Source organism: Notamacropus eugenii, chromosome 3 (genome assembly GCF_028372415.1).
Source record: "Notamacropus eugenii isolate mMacEug1 chromosome 3, mMacEug1.pri_v2, whole genome shotgun sequence".
In the NCBI taxonomy this organism is placed as follows: Eukaryota; Metazoa; Chordata; class Mammalia; order Diprotodontia; family Macropodidae; genus Notamacropus; species Notamacropus eugenii.
Window position 1 is genome coordinate 403,978,360 of NC_092874.1, and position 17,805 is coordinate 403,996,164.

At 39.2% G+C, this 17,805-nt stretch overlaps 1 protein-coding gene across 7 annotated transcripts in view; it reads right to left on the bottom strand.

Moving 5' to 3' along the window:
- ABCC6 (ATP binding cassette subfamily C member 6) overlaps positions 1-17,805 on the bottom strand; it is a 77,947-nt gene that overhangs the window by 47,900 nt on the left and 12,242 nt on the right. For all 7 annotated transcript variants that reach the window (XM_072598078.1, XM_072598077.1, XM_072598076.1 and 4 more), the window contains 9 exons: positions 17,455-17,631; positions 15,857-15,982; positions 15,569-15,706; positions 12,855-12,980; positions 11,871-11,932; positions 9,775-9,906; positions 8,559-8,759; positions 7,680-7,857; positions 4,852-5,013 (listed from right to left, as the gene is read on the bottom strand). In XM_072598078.1, the coding sequence (XP_072454179.1) occupies positions 4,852-5,013; positions 7,680-7,857; positions 8,559-8,759; positions 9,775-9,906; positions 11,871-11,932; positions 12,855-12,980; positions 15,569-15,706; positions 15,857-15,982; positions 17,455-17,598 (1,269 nt within the window). In that variant the 5' untranslated portion in view covers positions 17,599-17,631. The remainder of the gene's footprint in view (positions 1-4,851; positions 5,014-7,679; positions 7,858-8,558; positions 8,760-9,774; positions 9,907-11,870; positions 11,933-12,854; positions 12,981-15,568; positions 15,707-15,856; positions 15,983-17,454; positions 17,632-17,805) is intronic.

Consider the following 17,805-nt stretch of genomic DNA (forward strand, 5'->3'; position numbering starts at 1 on the left):
GATTACCCAGGATGAGGCAATTGGAGTTAAGTGACTTGCCCAAGGTCACACAGTTAGTAAGTGTCAAGTGTCTTGGTGCAGTGGATAGAGCACCAGTGTAGGAGTCAGGAGGACCTGAGAACTATGTATAGTCACATGTAAAAATGCTCTAAATTATTGTTGATTGAAGAAATAAAGAAGCTTTAAGATACCATCTCATACTTATCAGACTGGCTAAAATGATAGAATGGGAAAATGACAAATATTGGAAGGGATGTGAAAAAATTGGTATATTAATACCCTGTTGGTGGAACTGTGATCTGATTCAACCATTTTGGAGAGCATTCTGGATTATGTGCCAAAAGCTATCAAACTGTATATACCCTTTGACTCAGCAATACCACTATTAGGTCCGTTTTCCAAGATAATCACGGAAAAAGGAAAAGAATCTATATATTCTAAAATATTTATAGCAGCTCTCTTTGTGGTGGCAAAGAACTGGAAACTGAGGAGATGCCCATAAATTGGGGAATGGTTAAACAAGTTGTGGTATATAATTGTGATGGAACGCTACTAGGCTTTAAGAAATGACAGGCAGGTTGAATTAGAAAAACATAGAAAGACTTGCATGAAATAATAAAGAGCCGAACCAAGAAAACATCATATATATATAGTCTAGCAGCAATAGTGTTCAACGAGTAATTGTGAATGACCAAGTTACTCTGGGGATTATGAATGTTCAAACCAACTACAAAAGGACCTATGAAGGAAGACGTTATCCACTTCCAGAGAAAGAACTAATAGAAGGAAATAGGTATTGTATGGTTTCATATATGTAAGTGTCAAATGCAGGTCATCTACAGTGGGGGGCTGGGACGGATGGAGGGAGGTAGCTCAGAACTCAAAACGTTACAATAACAATAAAAAGAATGAAAGCTTCTTGAAGCAAAGATTGATTGTTTTTTTGTATTTGTATCACCAAATCTTAGCACAGTGCCTGATATGGAGGAATTAATAAAGCTAATAATAATAGCTAACATTTATATAGTGTTTTTTATATGCCACACTTACTCTGTGCTAAGCACTTTATAAAAAAAAAACCAGAACCAAATAAAGAAATACTATGGGTTAAGAGATGCCTGAGAGGGAAGTCAAGAAAAAAAATACCATATCAATTATTAACAGAGATTCATGGGGAAAATGATTCAGTCACAGGGACTACAAAAGTTTCTGGGAAGAATTCAAGCAAGAGATTAAAAAAAAATGAAATGAAAAAATGAGGGGAGGGATAAATGGAAAGGAGAATAAATAATTGAGAATTGAAAGTAGAAAACGTTGGTTGTTTCTGACTCTTCCTGACCCTATTTTGGGGTTTTCTTGGAAAAAAATATTGGAGTGGTTTGCCATTTCCTTCTTCAGCTTATTTTATAGATAAGAAAACTAAGGCAAACAGGGTTAAGTAACTTGCGCAAGGTCACATAGTTAATAAGTATCTAAGGCTGGATTTGAACTCAGGTCTTCCTGACTCCAGGCCTAGAACTCAATCCACTGTTCCAGGTACCACCTAGTTGCCCTAGAAATCCTTACCTAAGTATGATGCCCTTTGAACAGCAAAATAAAATAATGACTCTGTTAGACAACAAGAAGTATTAAGATTGAAAAAAATAGAAGAAAACATCAGATAACTACTATTGAAAACAACTCACCAGGAACACAGGCTAAAGAAAGATTTTAAGAATCATAGGACTTCCTAACAACTATCACCAAACAAAAAACCCTGCACGCTGCATTTCAAGAAAGAAAACGGCTCAGATGTTTGGGAAACAGAAAGCAAGATGAAAACAGAAAGAATCTACCAATCACCTTCTGAAAAAACAAAAAAAACCAAAAACGTGAAAACACCCAGAAATTTCATAGCTAAAGCTAGCGGTTCCAAGTTAAAGAAAAAAAATTACTGCAAGGAACCAGAAAGAATGGGTTAAAAGAAACAAACAAAAAAAAAACAACCTCATAATCAGGCTCACACAGTAAAGTAGAAGAGAAAAATAAAAAAGGAAATTTTGAAACATGAAAAGTTCAAAAAAAGTCAAGAGATAAAAGCTTACACATGAGAACAATTTACCTGTAAAACAACATAATACTACAGGGGAAAACTGACTTTTAAAATATTAAAGGACTTGAAAGCATTTGTGATGAAAAGACAAGCACGGAATAGAAACTTTGAAATGTAAATACAGACAACAGGAGAAACGGAGAAAGGTAAACATAATTTAGTAACTAGAAGAGGCTAAATGCTTACATTCTAGGGGTAAAGAGACAAATGTCCCTTGAGAATCTGACTTCCCTAAAGGGTTACAGAAGGTATTAAGTAAAATAACACAGTACCTGGGTATGGTTTTGCTGTTTTGTTGATTTTAAGAAAAGAAAGAAAAAGGTGAGGAAAAGGAATGTAGTAGGAAACATATTAAGGAACAGGGAGAGGAACTTACTATTTTACATAAAAAAAGAACTGTGTAAGAAGAAGATACAAAGATGGAGTCAAAAAAGAGGAAATCATGAAGTCTCTCAATATTAATCAGATAACAGACAGATGAACACATGCTCACACACAGAAAAACAAATATATTAACCTCAATGGAGAAACACCGGGGTATAGTGACAGTAAAGGAGAGGAAGAATAAAGTAGGGAAGGGAATAGCCATGAGCAAAGCAAAATATAACATTAAAGGATTAATTATAAAGGGGAGAAAGAAAATCTAAGAACTAGAGGTTCGAGTCTGGCCTTGATGAACAGAGGAGAAGCAGAGGGTAAGGACAGATCACTTTGATTGGCAAGTACTAGTATTTATCACATTCCTTCTGTAGAGAATGGAGGAAAAGAGGAAAGGGTTGAGTTTATGATAAAGAGAAACACACAATAGTGAATGTGATTAATGCACCCACAAAATGAAGGAGGGTAGTGTAAGATGTTAGAAAGTAGAATGTATCAACACGTTGCTTATAAGAAATCCACTCAAAACTAAAACTGTGAGTAAAGAGATGCCTGAGTTAAATAAAAAGTGGGAGAAGAATTTACCAAGGAGGACACTAATCATGATCTCAGATTCTTGCAGTGGGGGTTATTCATCCTTCATTCTTGAAGAGGAACGGTGACACCATGAGGGTGAAGTCTTAACTTGTACATGAATTGGATCACTCTGTCCTACAGAGTCATCAAAGTGTGTGTGTGTTTGTCCTTTGTTGCAGAAGAAGACCATGCCATCAAAGAAATAGTGACATGACTTGCACTTGACTTTGTCACCAGCCTCACTTCTCCAGTGACCAGAATCCAGTGACCAGATATTCATCAGGATGACTGGAGATGACCCAGGATGAGGCAATTGGGGTTAAGTGACTTGCCCAAGGTCACACAGCTAGTGAGTGTCAAGTGTCTGCGGTGAGATTTGAACTCAGGCCCTCCTGACTCATGCACTGGTGCTCTATCCACTGCATCACCTAGCTGCCCCTCATCAAAGTCCAGTAGTGAGAGAAAGGTCAAGATGACTGGCCCAGGATACAGTGGGTAACCTCAGCCTCTTTAAATTAAGGTTTTTCCCAGGTCTCAGTTTGTCTGAGGCAATGCCCATTCAATGATTAAGGACTAGCTAAGAGTTGAGATAAAAGATGGCTTAATTTACCTTCACAAAGATATCAGTCTGGTAGGGGAAAGCCCTCAAAGTTTCTGGACAGAACAGAAAACAATCACTATTTACTCTCTTTCTAAGCCATCAAAATCTAAACAGTGAGCCACAGAGGCCTGGGTTGGGGCTATTCAAGGAAAGCCAGAGTGATTTAGGTTTAAAAGTATAGTCAAGTAGCTCCACAATGGGCTTTTTAAAAGTCTGTTTTTACAGAGCTATATTTCAAGAAATCAAAAATGAAAAACTACACAGGGTGAAAAATAAATTGTCCCAGTTTTTTGAAAAAAAAATGAAGATTAAGGAGAAAGAAAAAGAGGAAGAGGAAGAGGAGAGGAAGATGAGGAAGAGGAGGAGGAGAAGCAGCAGCAGTTAATAGCATGGCTTAAAAATTAAGTAAAAAAATCACATTATTTCTAAAGGTACCACAGACCATGAAATAATATCACTACTTAATACACATGCATGCACCCAATGACATATTTAAATACTAGAAGGAAAAATTAATCATGGTATAGGGAGAAGGAGAAACTATTTAGCAAAACTGTAATAGTTGGGGAATTTTCATGGGTCTATTTTGGACCTAAATAAATATAAAAAGATACATAAGAATGAAATTAATACCCTGAACAGAGTTTTAGAAAAGTTGAGTATGATCTATGATGATTAATGGGTGGAAATAGAAAGGAACATACATATTCTAATCTATCTATGGCACCTTTATGAAAATCGACTGTGGGCTAGGGCATGGAAATACTCATAAACAAATACTTTCAAGCAGCATGGTTTAATGGAAAGAGTTCTGGACTGTATTTGAATTCAGAGAACCTGTGTTCAAAGCTTAACTCACCCACTTACTGACCTTGGATCACTTAAGCTCTATGAGCCTTAATTTCCCCATCTGTAAAATGAAAGGTTTGGACTATGTGACCTCTAAATTCCTTTCAAGCTCCAAATCTATGACCTTATGACATCTATTACCACAAAATAACCTTGTGGGGAAGGAACAGCAGGCATTATACTGTCCCTGTTTATAAGGTGGATCAACCAGCATAACACAATTAAGTGAACAGAATGATGAGCATTAGTTTAAATTGTTGTTGATTACTCAGTCATGGAGTTTTCAATCAGGTTGTAGGTTACCCCTTGCTTCCCAGTTCCTTAGTAGAAAACCTGGGTTCCGAATAGCTCCTACCTGACAAAGGAGTGTGAAGCAGATAGTCATCCAGACCAAAGGAAGCCATAGACCATTCAGATACAAAACAGCATCCATCAACCGCTGGATATCCACAGACACCAGGTTGATGATCTCTCCCACTGCAGCACTTTTCCGCATAGCACTTGAGAGAACTAAAACCTGGGTTAGGAAAAGAACAAAGGTGTCTTAGGTAAGACAGGAAGGAGGGCTGCAAGAGGAAAGAGCCCTAAGGACTTAGAGTAGTAAGTCTCAGGTAGCCGGAATGAGAGAGGGCTTAGCTATCACACTCAGAGGGAGCAAAGACAGAGCCTTTTTTTGTTTTCCTTACATAGATACTAACGATTTCATTCATTTAGCTCCTTACTATCCAGTATATTACAGTCAAGGGTGTATTGGAGCCAACACATATTGGCTGTGCCCATTGTTAAATTTTCAGTATGAGTATTTTTACCTTGGAAATCAGAAAAGACTACAAATCAGGGCTTGATTTCTTATTATTTGTTTGATTGTCTAAACCAGGGATTGACAAACCACAGGGGCCTATTTTTTGTATGACCCAGGAGCTAAGAATGATTTATTACATTTTAACTTAAATTTAGATGTATAAAAATGATTTTATTTTAAAATATAAATACATACATAAAATATATAGTATAAAATATAATTTATAAAGTTTATTTTTAAATGTAAAAACCATTCTTAGCTCCTGGGCCATTCAAAAATAGACTGCTAGTGGGCTATAGTTTATCTATATCTGGTTTAGATTCAAGAAAATAATGGAGAAAATGTTAATAAATTGAATTAAACTTAGAAGTGTGTCATATATATATTCTCCAAGGCATCTCCCCCTTCCTTCACCCTTCCTGCCCCCCTCCCATTGGTTGTTAAACATTTACCAGCACATTTCTGATTATAGCCCTTGCTTCAGGTCATTTCTTCCTATATATCCAATCTATCTGCTGAACAGATCACCTCTTTGTTTCAAACCAAACTTAGTGCACCAGCATCCCTTCCTATCTGGCTTCCCCAGTGGTACATAATCTGAGGCCCACACAAGATGAGAACATATCTTCAGGATATGGACAGGGAAAGAGTCTTCTTCCTTCTGAAAGAAAAGTACAATCTGGTCTTGTGCATGTTGAAGCAACATGAAGGGTGCCCAAGAAGGCCTCTATTAAAACAAAGCAAAAGAAAACAAAACAGCTCCATCCAAGTACTATGGTACCTGAAATTCCACCATTCCTTTTTTTTTTTTTTTTTTACCCATCCAGCCCTCTTTTAAAATTTAAATGCTGATTCAGAGCACAGTGGCATAGGCCTGTAATCTATCCTGCCATTGGTAGCATGAAGATCTCTTGAGCTTAAAAGTTCTGAGTTGACCGGGCAAGGCTGACTGGATGTCCACACTAAGGTACAGCATCGATATCATCAGCCCTAGGAAGGAAGGGTGGGGGTGGGGGTGGGGTGCACCAATTTGCTTAAGGAGGGGAGAGCTAGCCGAGATTGGAAATGGAGCAGGCCAAAGCTCTCGTGCCAGTCAGAGTTGCAGGAAACCCATCAGTAACCACTATACTTCCAGCCTGGGAGAGAAGCGTAATCTTTTAAAGAAAAGTAAATGCTGGGAGTGGCCAGTTGGCACAACAGATAATCATAAACTTGGAATCACAGGACTTGAGTTGACTTAAGTGAACCTGCCACTTCTTACCTGGTATCTCTTAACCTCTGTAAGACTCAGTTTTTTCACCTGTAAAATGAAGGGTTGATCTCCTAACAGAGAAGGGACAGACTCAAGGCATTTTGGACATGGCCATCATTTTGCTTCTCTGTCACAAAGCTTTCCCCTCTACTTTCTTTTTCTCACTTTTCAATGGAGGGTTAAGGGAAGAGGAAAGTTAGCAACACCAATAGTGATGCCAACAACAACAGAGCTAGTGGAACTTTTTTTTTAAATGAACAGAAGAGAATAGAAAGAAGTTCAGAAGGAAGCACGGACAAGTAGGATAGTTTTGAAAGTAATATATAGAATTTTTTTTAAAGTAGCAGTATGAATTGGAGAGTCACAGTTACACAGAGACTCCCCTCTTTGTATTCTGCTATATATGTGAAAATGATTGTTTTGAGGTGTTTAAGTTCAGAATAAAAATATTTTTTAAATTAAAGGGTTAGAATGTGCCTCATCTCCTCGTATCTCCAGTTGTTACTATTGTTTAGTTATTTCAATAGTGCCCAACTCTTCATGACACCATTTGGGGTTTTCTTGGCAAAGATACCAGAATGGTTTGCCATTTCCATCACCAGCTCATTTTACAGGTAAGGAACTGAGGCCAATAGAGTTAAAAGACTTGCCCAGGGTCATGTAGCTGGTAAGTATGTGAGGCCAGATTTGGACTCAGGAAGATGAGCCTTCCTGACTCCAGGCCCAGAGCTTTCTATCCACTGCTCCATGTAATTGCTACCCATGAGATTCATTATAGAAATACTACCTGGCTACCCCTGAGACTAGTTATAGAAATACTAAACTAATTCACACTAACAATAAGTTATCAGATCTTTGTTCCTTTTGTAGAGAGTACCGAATGGCTGAGTGTCTTTGGGGAGATAGAAAAGATGCTAAAAGGAAAGGAGCACAGAAATTTATAGCATACAAAATTTCTTCAGTTTCCTGAGGCTCATATCATAGGAGGCTGTTGAGGTTTCTCTCCTTGTTTTTCCATCCCTATATATTAGAAGAGATTTAAGAAGACTGGCTCACCAGAAACATTCTCAGTACCTTGAAGTTTTTGACATCCTGTGGTTACTGATTTGACTGGAGGGGGTGGACTCACCTTCCTGTACACCAAGCCCATGACAGCTGTCTTCAATCTTAGCTGCAGGACCATGCACACATACATGTGGTGTTGTTCAAACAGAGTTTGCAGGCAGGCAGAAAGAAAAAGGAGCACTGCATAGAAATAGCCCTTCCAGGCTGGAGCTTCAGGGTCACTGATGAACTCTAGAAAAAAACTCCAGGAGAAAGGACAAGCAGTGAGAGAAGACATTCATTGCAGGGATCATTTGCCCAGTTCTGGGCTATCTCTTTTCACCCAACACTCATATTTAAATTATTGATGATGACAGTGATAGCCAGCATATATAGTGCTTTAAAATTAGCAAAGTGCTTTACACATTTTATCTCATTTGACAGCAACCCTGGGGAGTAGATGCTAGTATTATCCCATTTTGCAGAGGAGGAAATTGAGACTGAGAAAGGTTAAGTGCCTTGCCCAGGGTCCTACAGATAGTAAGTGCCTGAATCAAGGTTTATTTTAGAAAACTTAAAAAAAAAAGTTTTATTGTTGTATTTTGTTTTTACATTACAAACATCTAGAGATTTGAACTCGGATCTTTGCCACTCCAAGACAAGCGCTTTCTCCACTATGACAACCTAGATGCCTCGGCAAGGATTGGATGAGATTGATCATTTTCTTGTTTTTGTTTTTCTTTTTCCTCTCATTTCCTTTCTTACCCCCTCACTTGTACCTGATCCAGGCTCCTACTTCAAGGGTATGGAACAAGGAAGGAAAAGAAACATCTAGAGACAAAGGAAAGTTGAAACTAGGGACCCCCAGTACTCTCATTGGGGCTGCCAATTAAACAATGTCACCCTTGGAGGGGTAGCCCCTGCCCTGGGAAGACGAATGGGGCAGTCTTGCAGCTGGACTTACCTCAGAAGCTTTGGGACAGCAAACCTGAAGATATCACAGATGATTAAACTGAGAGTCCCAAGAAGGAAGGTGATGCTAAACACTTTCCAGATTGCCTTCAGCAAGGGGAGTCGAGAATTCTGGTGCCCCTGCAGGAAAGCTTCAGTCTCTGAAGGGAATGTTGGTTCAACTCTAGTTTCTCTACCCCTTTCCTCTTTGATCCTTAAGAAAGGAAGAAGCAAGTTTTAAGTCAGACTAGCTCCCTGGGGACAGCTTCCCTTACTTGTTTTAGTATACAAAGGTAACACTTAAAGTTCATAGAATTATAAACATTTATTTGGAAAGGATATTGGCAGCCAACTGGTCCATTTTCTTATTGTTTAGTCATTTTTAGGTGTGTATGGCTCTTTGTGACTCCATTTGGGATTTTCTTGGCAAAAAATACTGGAGTGGTTTGCCATTTCCTTCTCCGTTTCATTTTAAAGATGAGGAAACTGAGGCAAAAAGGTTTAAGTGACTTGCCCAGGATCACACAGCTAGTAAGTGTCTGAGGGTGGATTTGAACTCAGGAAGATCCAGGCCTGGCATTCTATCTGCTGTACAACATAACTGCCTTGGATTTTTCACGTAGTATAAATGCATTTGCTCTGAGACACCCCCATTCCCTTACTCAGTCCCCTTGTGACCAAGGGCACAGGCATATGAATGTTGGAACTAAGTCTCTGTCTTGAGAACACAGTGAAGCTACCTCATTAAGCACCACAAACTCTCCAAACTGAACTAACTGAACAGACCTTTGATACAGGTATGAGAAAAGTCCTTGACCTCAGGGGTGGCACCAGCTTTCAGTAAACAACCCTTTTGCCCTTTGACCCTTTGGAAAACTAATACAAAGCCATCCTTGCAAACAGAAAAAAAAAAATCACCTTCTTGTCTGTTGTTGATCAGACAAGGGTAAGTCCAAGCAAATGTCTCTCTGAAGGAATCTATACCTTTAAGCTCTAAAAATGTAATACTTATAGCTAACTTAATACTTATAACTAACATTAGAAATTAGCTAGGAGTCACTTGAGAGGAAAGGTGGGGGACAGAATATGGGGAGAATAGGGTGAATAAGGAGAGGCTAGGATTTGGTTGAGGGTACCCTGAGAGGGAAAACAGAATAATACAAGAACTAGGTTGCTGGATTCTCCATCGTACATGAGCTGGCTTGGCTCCTGTCCACTGGAACACTTACTGTTGCGTTTCATTACAGAGCTTCTTCCATTCTCTTTCAAGTTGGGATATGATTTCCTCAGATGAATTTTCTTTGTCAAGTGACCAGAGGTCATCCAGCTCTAAGGGCTTCCTGTAGCCCTGCCACACTAGCCTATTAAAAAAAATATCCTTCAGGCAGTTACCAACAACAACCTCATCACCTCCGTGTAACCACATCCCATCTTTTGTCAACTGAGAGAAGAGGAAGCTCTGTTAAGGATTCTGCCATGTGCTAGATACTGTGCTAAGTGCTTTACAAGTATTACCTCATTTAATCTTCACAATAACCTTGTGAGATTGGTGATGATATTATGCACATTTGACAGCTGGAAAAACTGTAGGTGCTCTATCCACTGTACTACTTAGCTGTGGCACTACCTATGTGCCAGTTACAGTGTACTGTGAGCGGTTCCTCGCACTCAATATTTCATCTCCTTTGTGTATTCATATAAACTGCCCCCCCACCCATACCTGTAATGCACTCCATCCTCACTGTTGCTTTCAGAAAACTTATTTTCCATTAAGTCTTAGCTTAGGTGCTACTACTTTGTCTCTTTAAATAACCTAGCATTTACTTTTCCGTGTACATGTGGTACCCCTGAAGTCAAACAGGCCTTTTGAGGGCAGAGACTATCTTGTTTTTATCTTTGTATCTCAGCGCCTGACATAGCACCTTACATATTATAGATTTTTAGTAAATGTTAAATGGCTAGCTAGCCTTTGGGTTCACTGAAAGCTTGGGTAGCCAGATATGGTAGCACATGCCAGTAATCTCTGCTACTGGGGAGATCTCTTGAGCTCTGTAGTTTTGAGCTGCAGTGAGCTAAGCCAATTAGCATTAAGACCAGCATCAACAGAGTGAGTCATGGGGCTTGGGAGTGAGGTTGAGGGGGTCACCAGGCTCTCCAACAAGGGATGAACTGACCCAGGTCAGAAATAGAGCATGTCAGATCTCCTGTGCCAATAAGTAGTGAGATCAGACTCATGAGAAACCACAGCACTCCTAGCCCAGGAGAGAGAGGGAGACCAAGAAAGAAAAAGGAAACATGGGCAGGGCTGTTTTTGCTGGGAAGCAATCAAGTAAGAGCTCTCAGTATGGATGTTGGTATCCCAGCTGAGGCCACACATTGTGATTGTGGACCAAAATCAACTTGAACCTTGGAGGTAGACACTGGAAAGTCAATATTCAAATTCCAAGATGTTGCTGAGATCACCAAAAAACAAACTCTTAAGCACCAATCAACTGAATTCAAGTGACATAGCTATTAGTGTCTGTATTGGCCTCTAGAGAAGGGAAAATAAAACAAAGACAATTGCATCAGTTATACCTGATGACACTTGGGGAAACTGTTAGATCTGGAGGACCTTGTGGGACTGGGTGATCAGAGACAAGGAAGGGCACTGAAGGAAGAGATGGGATGGTGTAGAAGTGGAAAGATAACTGACTTGTCAGTCAGAGGAACTGGGTTTAAATGTGGGCCAGTTATTTACTACCTGTGTGCCCTCTGACAAGCTGATTTGTCCTCTATCAGCCCCACTTACTCCTTTTGCTAAATAGGAAGGTTGGACTACTTGATCACTAAATGGCAGAGGTATAAGGGGCCTTAGAGGTCACTGGGTTCATCTGGCATCTGACCAATAATTACTCCTAGAACAACAGGGGAATCAATTTATTAATTTATAGATTTAGAACTGATAGATTCCTTAGAAGCCATATGATCCAATCCTTTCACTTTACAGATAAGGAAACTGAGGCTCAGGGAGATTAAATAAGTTCCCCAAGGTCACATATCCCTAACAGATGGTTGTTTATCCTTTTGCCTAAAGAGTGCCCCTGTCCCCTCCCAAATGACAGAGAACCAGCTACCTCCAAGGTAGCCTTTTCTACTTTTGGACAGTTCTAAATGTTAGGCAAAGTTATTCCTCCTTAAACCGAAAACCTCCCTTCTGATGTCCCACTTGGCTCTATAGCCTATAGTGTTTAAAGCAATTAAATCCATTGTGAAAGGAGAGAATAATGGTCAAGAGCCTTAGAGAGCAGCTAATAATAATGTCCTGCAACTTGTTTTTTCTTACCTAGAAAACCACCAGAACGTGGCTTTGGAAGGGAAGGAGGCTCCAGATTCAGGACATGGGTTCTGGAAAAGGCGGAATGAAGTTGATTTTGATGTACCAGGCAGGATCCCATATCAGATCTTTCTCAAAGTCCCTAACAAAGTGTTAGGTGCTCAATAAAAAATTAACTAATTTTAGAGTCATAGAGTTATAAAATGTTGGAGATCCTATAGTCCATCCCTTTTCAGTTGAGGAAAACAGGCCTTCAGAGGTGACACAGTTAAGTAGTAGTAGAGTCAGAACTAAAACCTAGTGTAAGAGCAAACAAAGTGGGATTTTTGTGGTTTTCTTTTTGGAGTTCAGTTTCCCAGGCTCATTGAAAACATCTGAAGGATTGATCTCCTTTGAACCCTGATAGTTCACAGCTGTGCTGAGTCATGTAGGTTTCGAGCCTATGACTGAGTCAATCAGGAGTCAAGTCTGTTACATATGCTGGGAGGCTGGTATTTTGCTTTGGGGACTTGCTCATGAGAAGAACCTTTCGATTCCTGGACAAGACTCTGAGTAGCTTGTTTGTTAAGAGCCCCTCCCCCCCCATTCCTCAGATGTTGTTGGTTTTCCCCCATCTGGGGGAATATAGAGGGGTATATAGGTGTTCAGAAAGTAGGAGCCCTGTCTGTTGAGTATCTGTGCTAATTTCTCTTCTTGTATTTTCTCCATGTTCAGGGTGTTAACCTTTTCCCTATTTAATTAAAGAAGGATTGTTAACCTCTTTGAGGGTTGTCTTTCCTTTATAAAGTAGGTCAAAGAACCTGTGCTAGCAGGCCCTCCTGGATGTGCTAGGGTGCTTGCTAATACATCCAGGTTTCCTAAAGTCTAGTCATACCATACTACATTGTTACCTTTCTCCTTTTTCCTGGGGAAGGATCCAGATGCTCAGAGCAGGGGTTTGCTCTCTCCATTTATTTTGACAGGTTGGGGAAGAGTAATATGGTTGGCACTTACTGAGTCATGAAGAATTTTTGAGAAGAATGGTGGCTGGTCAGCTAGGAAGGACAATATAAATTGTGCACCAATCAGAGCTGAAGAAAAATAGGTTAAAAGGTGGCGGAAAGTGTCTTCTGAGAAGCCCTGTGAAGTATAGAAGCAATCAATAAATCCACAAACATTAAGTACCAACTATATACTCACTAAACACTGTGCCATATGTAAAGCTGAGCAAGGTGAGTCTAACCCATCTTTTTTTTCCCCTTTGGGGGAAAAAAACCTAGTTAAATTAAAAGTGTGGGAAGGAAAAGTTAGTGAAATTAAGAAAAATGCCAGAGTAGGGATGTTGCAGATAGGTGGTACAGTGGATATAGTGCCAGGCCTGGAATCAGGAAGACTTGAGTTCAAATCCAACCTCAGACATTTATTAGCTGTGTGACCCCAGGCAAGTCACTTAACCCCGTTTGCCTCATTTCCCTACCTGTAAAATGAGCTGGAGAAGAAAACTGCAAACCACTCCAATATCTTTGCCAAGAAAACCCCAAATGAGGTCATGGTTGAAATAAATGAACAACATCAAAGGATGCTGTGGAGAATTCTTTTAGAATGCCTCTTATAGGCATTACAAGTAGTTTCTGATTCACAAATAGTTAATTTATCTGCATCCTATAGACATAGTTAGCTAAGGCTGGGGGCAGGTCATTTCCCCAAAAGTGGTTGTGGTGGCTATAGGAAAGTGACATTTGGTACAACAGACACAACAGACTGAGTACTGAAGGTAGAGTCACAGACCTGGGTACAAGTCCTGACTCTACTGCTTAATATCTCTATGACCTTGGGGTTACAGGATCCTAGAGTTTAAACTAGAAGGGACCAGAGAGATCACTGAGTCCACCCTGCCCTCCTGCCACTTTACAGGTGAAGAAACTGCGGTTCAGAGATATTAGGTGTCTTGCCCAGGGTTAAATAGATAGTAAATGCCTTAGGCCAATTCAAAACCCAGCTTTCTTGACTCCGAGTCCAGTAGCTATCCACTAGGTCACCCTGCCTCCAAGGCAATTAACGTATCCTCTCTGGGTTAGAGTGAAAGTGATAAAGGTTACAGCCCTTTTAGCTCTCAAGCTCTAATCATATAGCACTTGCAGGTTTACAAGGCATTTTGTCTATATTCTTATTTGAAACTCACAGTTACCCTGTGAAGTAAGATTGTCCCCATTTTACAAATGAGGAAACTGAGACTCATAGGGGTCATTGCACATGGTATCAGAAGGGTCTCAGGATATGAATCCAGATCTCTTCTGATTCCAAATTGGGCATTCTTATCTCAGTAGCTGCAGGGGAAATCCCTCCCCTCTACCAAACACCTCCATGAGTGTTAAGAAGGGTGTGTTATCCCTCTCATTTTCCCTTGCTTAGTTGTATGTCTTAAAAAATGCCTTTCCTAATTTCCTGCAATGATAATTTCTCCTCCCTTTGTCTTTAAATCCTACAAATATTTGCAAATATTATATAGTAACAATAACAAAAAGTGACATATAGAGTTTTAAAACTGGCAAAGCATCTTACATACACTATCTCATTCGAGTACTATAATTCAGTGACATTATGGGTTTAAACAAATTTATGGGTAGGCCTAAGAGTGGAACACCATACAAGCATTGCTTCCATGGAAAAATTTATTTCAAGTTCGCCCAAAAAATTTCATCCTAAAACTGACATATTACATTTTGCAATAGAATCCATTTGCCAGTCAGGGATTGCCTTGATTGTTTGAAGACGATGAAGTTTAATATTTATTAATATTATGTTAATTATTAATGTTCTATTAATTATTATGTTATTGTACCATATATTAACATATGTTAATTACATTAATAATATTAATTAATATTATAACTTAATATATTAAATACATATATTATAATTCAATATTATATGATATATAATAATGTAAATAATTATAATATAATAGTTAATATTGATAATTATAACATAACAGTTAATATTAATAATGATTATATCAATAATAATAATAACAATAATATTAACATATTATTATGTTAATCTATGTCTCCTTCCCTCTCCCCCCACCTTTGGACCAAGACAAAATAATCATCTTATTCAAGAAATTTATTATCTATTACTCTGTCTCATCAATTTTTGCATCCCAAATACCCTGCACATATGTACAAATTTATAATTTCCTCAATTTAGAAAACTCCCACTGTGAGAATATTTTCCTTCCTCAGATCACAATCTACTTAGATGAATTCCAAGGAGTTGCTAAAAGAATGTAGAGGTTAAAGGACTTGCCCGGTGCCAGACAGTAAGTATCAGAGGTGGAATTTTATACTTAGGTCTGACTACCTTCAACCCCAGCACTCCATCTATCTATTATGCCACAGTGCTTCTCACTTTATGGTTAGTAATCAGCTATGTGGCACAGTGGATATAGTGCCATGCTTGGAGTCAGGCACACTCATCTTCGGGAGTTCAAATCTGGACTTAGACACTTACTAGCTGTGACCCTAGACAAGTCACTTAACCTTGTTTGCCTCAGTTTCCTCATCTGTAAAAAGAGCTGAAGAAGGAAATGCCAAACCTCTCCAGTATCTCTGCCAAGAGAACTCCAAATGGCTCACAAAGAGTAGGACAAGACAGAAAAACAACTCATAACAATAAATACTTATGAGACTGAACTGAATTGCTCACAGCCTGGGTTATCCACTTACTCCTTGCTGGGTTTGATATACTGTGGCACTGACTGTGGCCACCATGGAGAGGGAGCAGAGTAGCCAGTAAATGAACAGCACTCCTGACGACTGGATTCCCTTCTGTCTCTCTGAATGCATGAGGAATACCGCCAGGATCTTAAAGGAGGGAAGCAACAGAAAGGGCATTTTAGGGTCTGAAGAAAATCCAAAGTCTTCACCCCGCAAAAGAAAATGAAAACACTCTTGCCCCAGCCCCACATTTGGGGCTTGCCTAACACACCAAAGAAGCTAATCTCTACTTATTACCATTGTGACGAGCCATACTGTAGGACTGATCAGGAATTCAGGGGCTTGAGGTGTTCCTCCTTTGATTTTCCAAAGAGTAAAGATTATGCTAGAAGAACACAGGAGGATCAAGGTGAATCCAAGCACCTAAGAACAGCAAGAAAATTCATTTGAGTTTGGAACAGAAAAGCAGAAAGCCAAGGTGATCAGAAGCCATGTATTGATTTCCCGTACACTCAGTGGACAGAGTGTGGGACTTGGAGTCAGGAAGACTTGAATTCAAACTCTCTCAATACCAGCGGTGAAAGACCTCAGAGAAGTCACTTATCTCAGTCTCAGCTTCCTCATCTGTAAAATATGGATAATAAAATAATAGCACATACCTCAGAAGAGTGTTGTAAGGATCATGGGAGATAATACATGTAAGGTGTTTTGCAAACCTTAAAGAACCACAGATATCTTACCTATCATTATCATCATCACATTAGTATAAGCACAAAGGAATAAACAAATTAGAGGATGCTGAACTGGAATGGCACCTTAGAAATCATTTGGACCAACTGTCTTTTATAGATGAGGAAAGTGAAGGCCCAAAGATGTAAAATGATTTGGGGAATGACACAAATTAGGAGACAGATCCATCTAGCCCTAGAGGAAACAAGATGTGGGGACTTGAATCCTTGGGAGATGAGTGAAGTCTAGAATGGAAAAATGATTTGCCATCTTGAAGAGAATTACTGCTACTTCATCACCCTTCTTTGTCAGCACAGGCAAATAAAGCTATTACTACACATAGCAAAAATAATAATAATAGCATTTACAGAAGAAAACATGTTCAGTATCATCCTGCATGGTCTTAACTCTGGTTAGACAAAATATCAAGATTTGAATTACAGGGAGATAACAGTCCCCAAAGACACTAATCAGAAGCAAAAAAAAAAAAAAAAAAAAGGTAGTAGCGGGTGGTGGCAGGGGGTGAATGCTTGAACAGTAAAAGTGCAGCCAGTTTCTAATTGTACCACATTTTCAAGACTCATGTTAAGACCCTCCTCCTTCCTTTGTGACATTTTTGGACAAAGGGACAGTTTTTAATTAGGGAAGACCTAGGTTTGAAACTTGCTTGCCTCATTTACTTCATAGCTGTATGAGCCTGGGTAAATAACTTAACCTCTCTAGGAGTTTCAGTTTTTTTATCTGTAAAATGAGGATAATAATAGAATCTACTACGTGGAGCTGTGGCAAAGATCAAGCAAAATGAGTGTGTAAAGTTTTGTTAACTTCCGTATTCTATTACGTAAATGTGAATATTGTCTCTGCCACGGTTGCAATCTTCCCCATCCTTTGAACTGCTTAAACCATTAAATCTGTAAACTATAATTTAGCCCTTAGTAATAGATTATTTTGTACTGTTCTCACATTATTCCATCTATAATACTAGTCTTTCCCTTCCCCCATTAGACTGTAAACTTCCTTGAGGAAAGAGAGTTAGACTTCATCTATCTCTCCCAAAGTGCTTAGCATAGCGTTGAGCACATGGTAGCTGGTCCTTGATAAATGCTTATTGGTAAATTAGTTGATGTTAAATTCATAGCAGGGCCAGGAACGCCAGCAGCTGGTACCATTTTAGTTTTGAAGAGGCATGACATCCGAATATAGCCCTTGTTGTTGTAGCGAAGATAGAGGAAATAGAAGGGGCTAATGATCCACAGGTAGATTGAGGGAAGCCAGGCCACCACTGCATTCAAGAGGCATGGGCTGACCATCTGAAGTCCTGGGGGCTGAGTCTCATTCGAATTCTGTACCAAGGCAAACACAGAGAGGGATTATTATTGGGGTACTCTGGTATCAAGGTTGGTATACCCTAGATGCACGGGTTCTGAACCTTGAGGTCCATTAATTTGTTTTTTAAAAAATATCTTGATAATTACATTTTAACAAAATTAATTTCCCTTGTCATTCTATGTATTTTA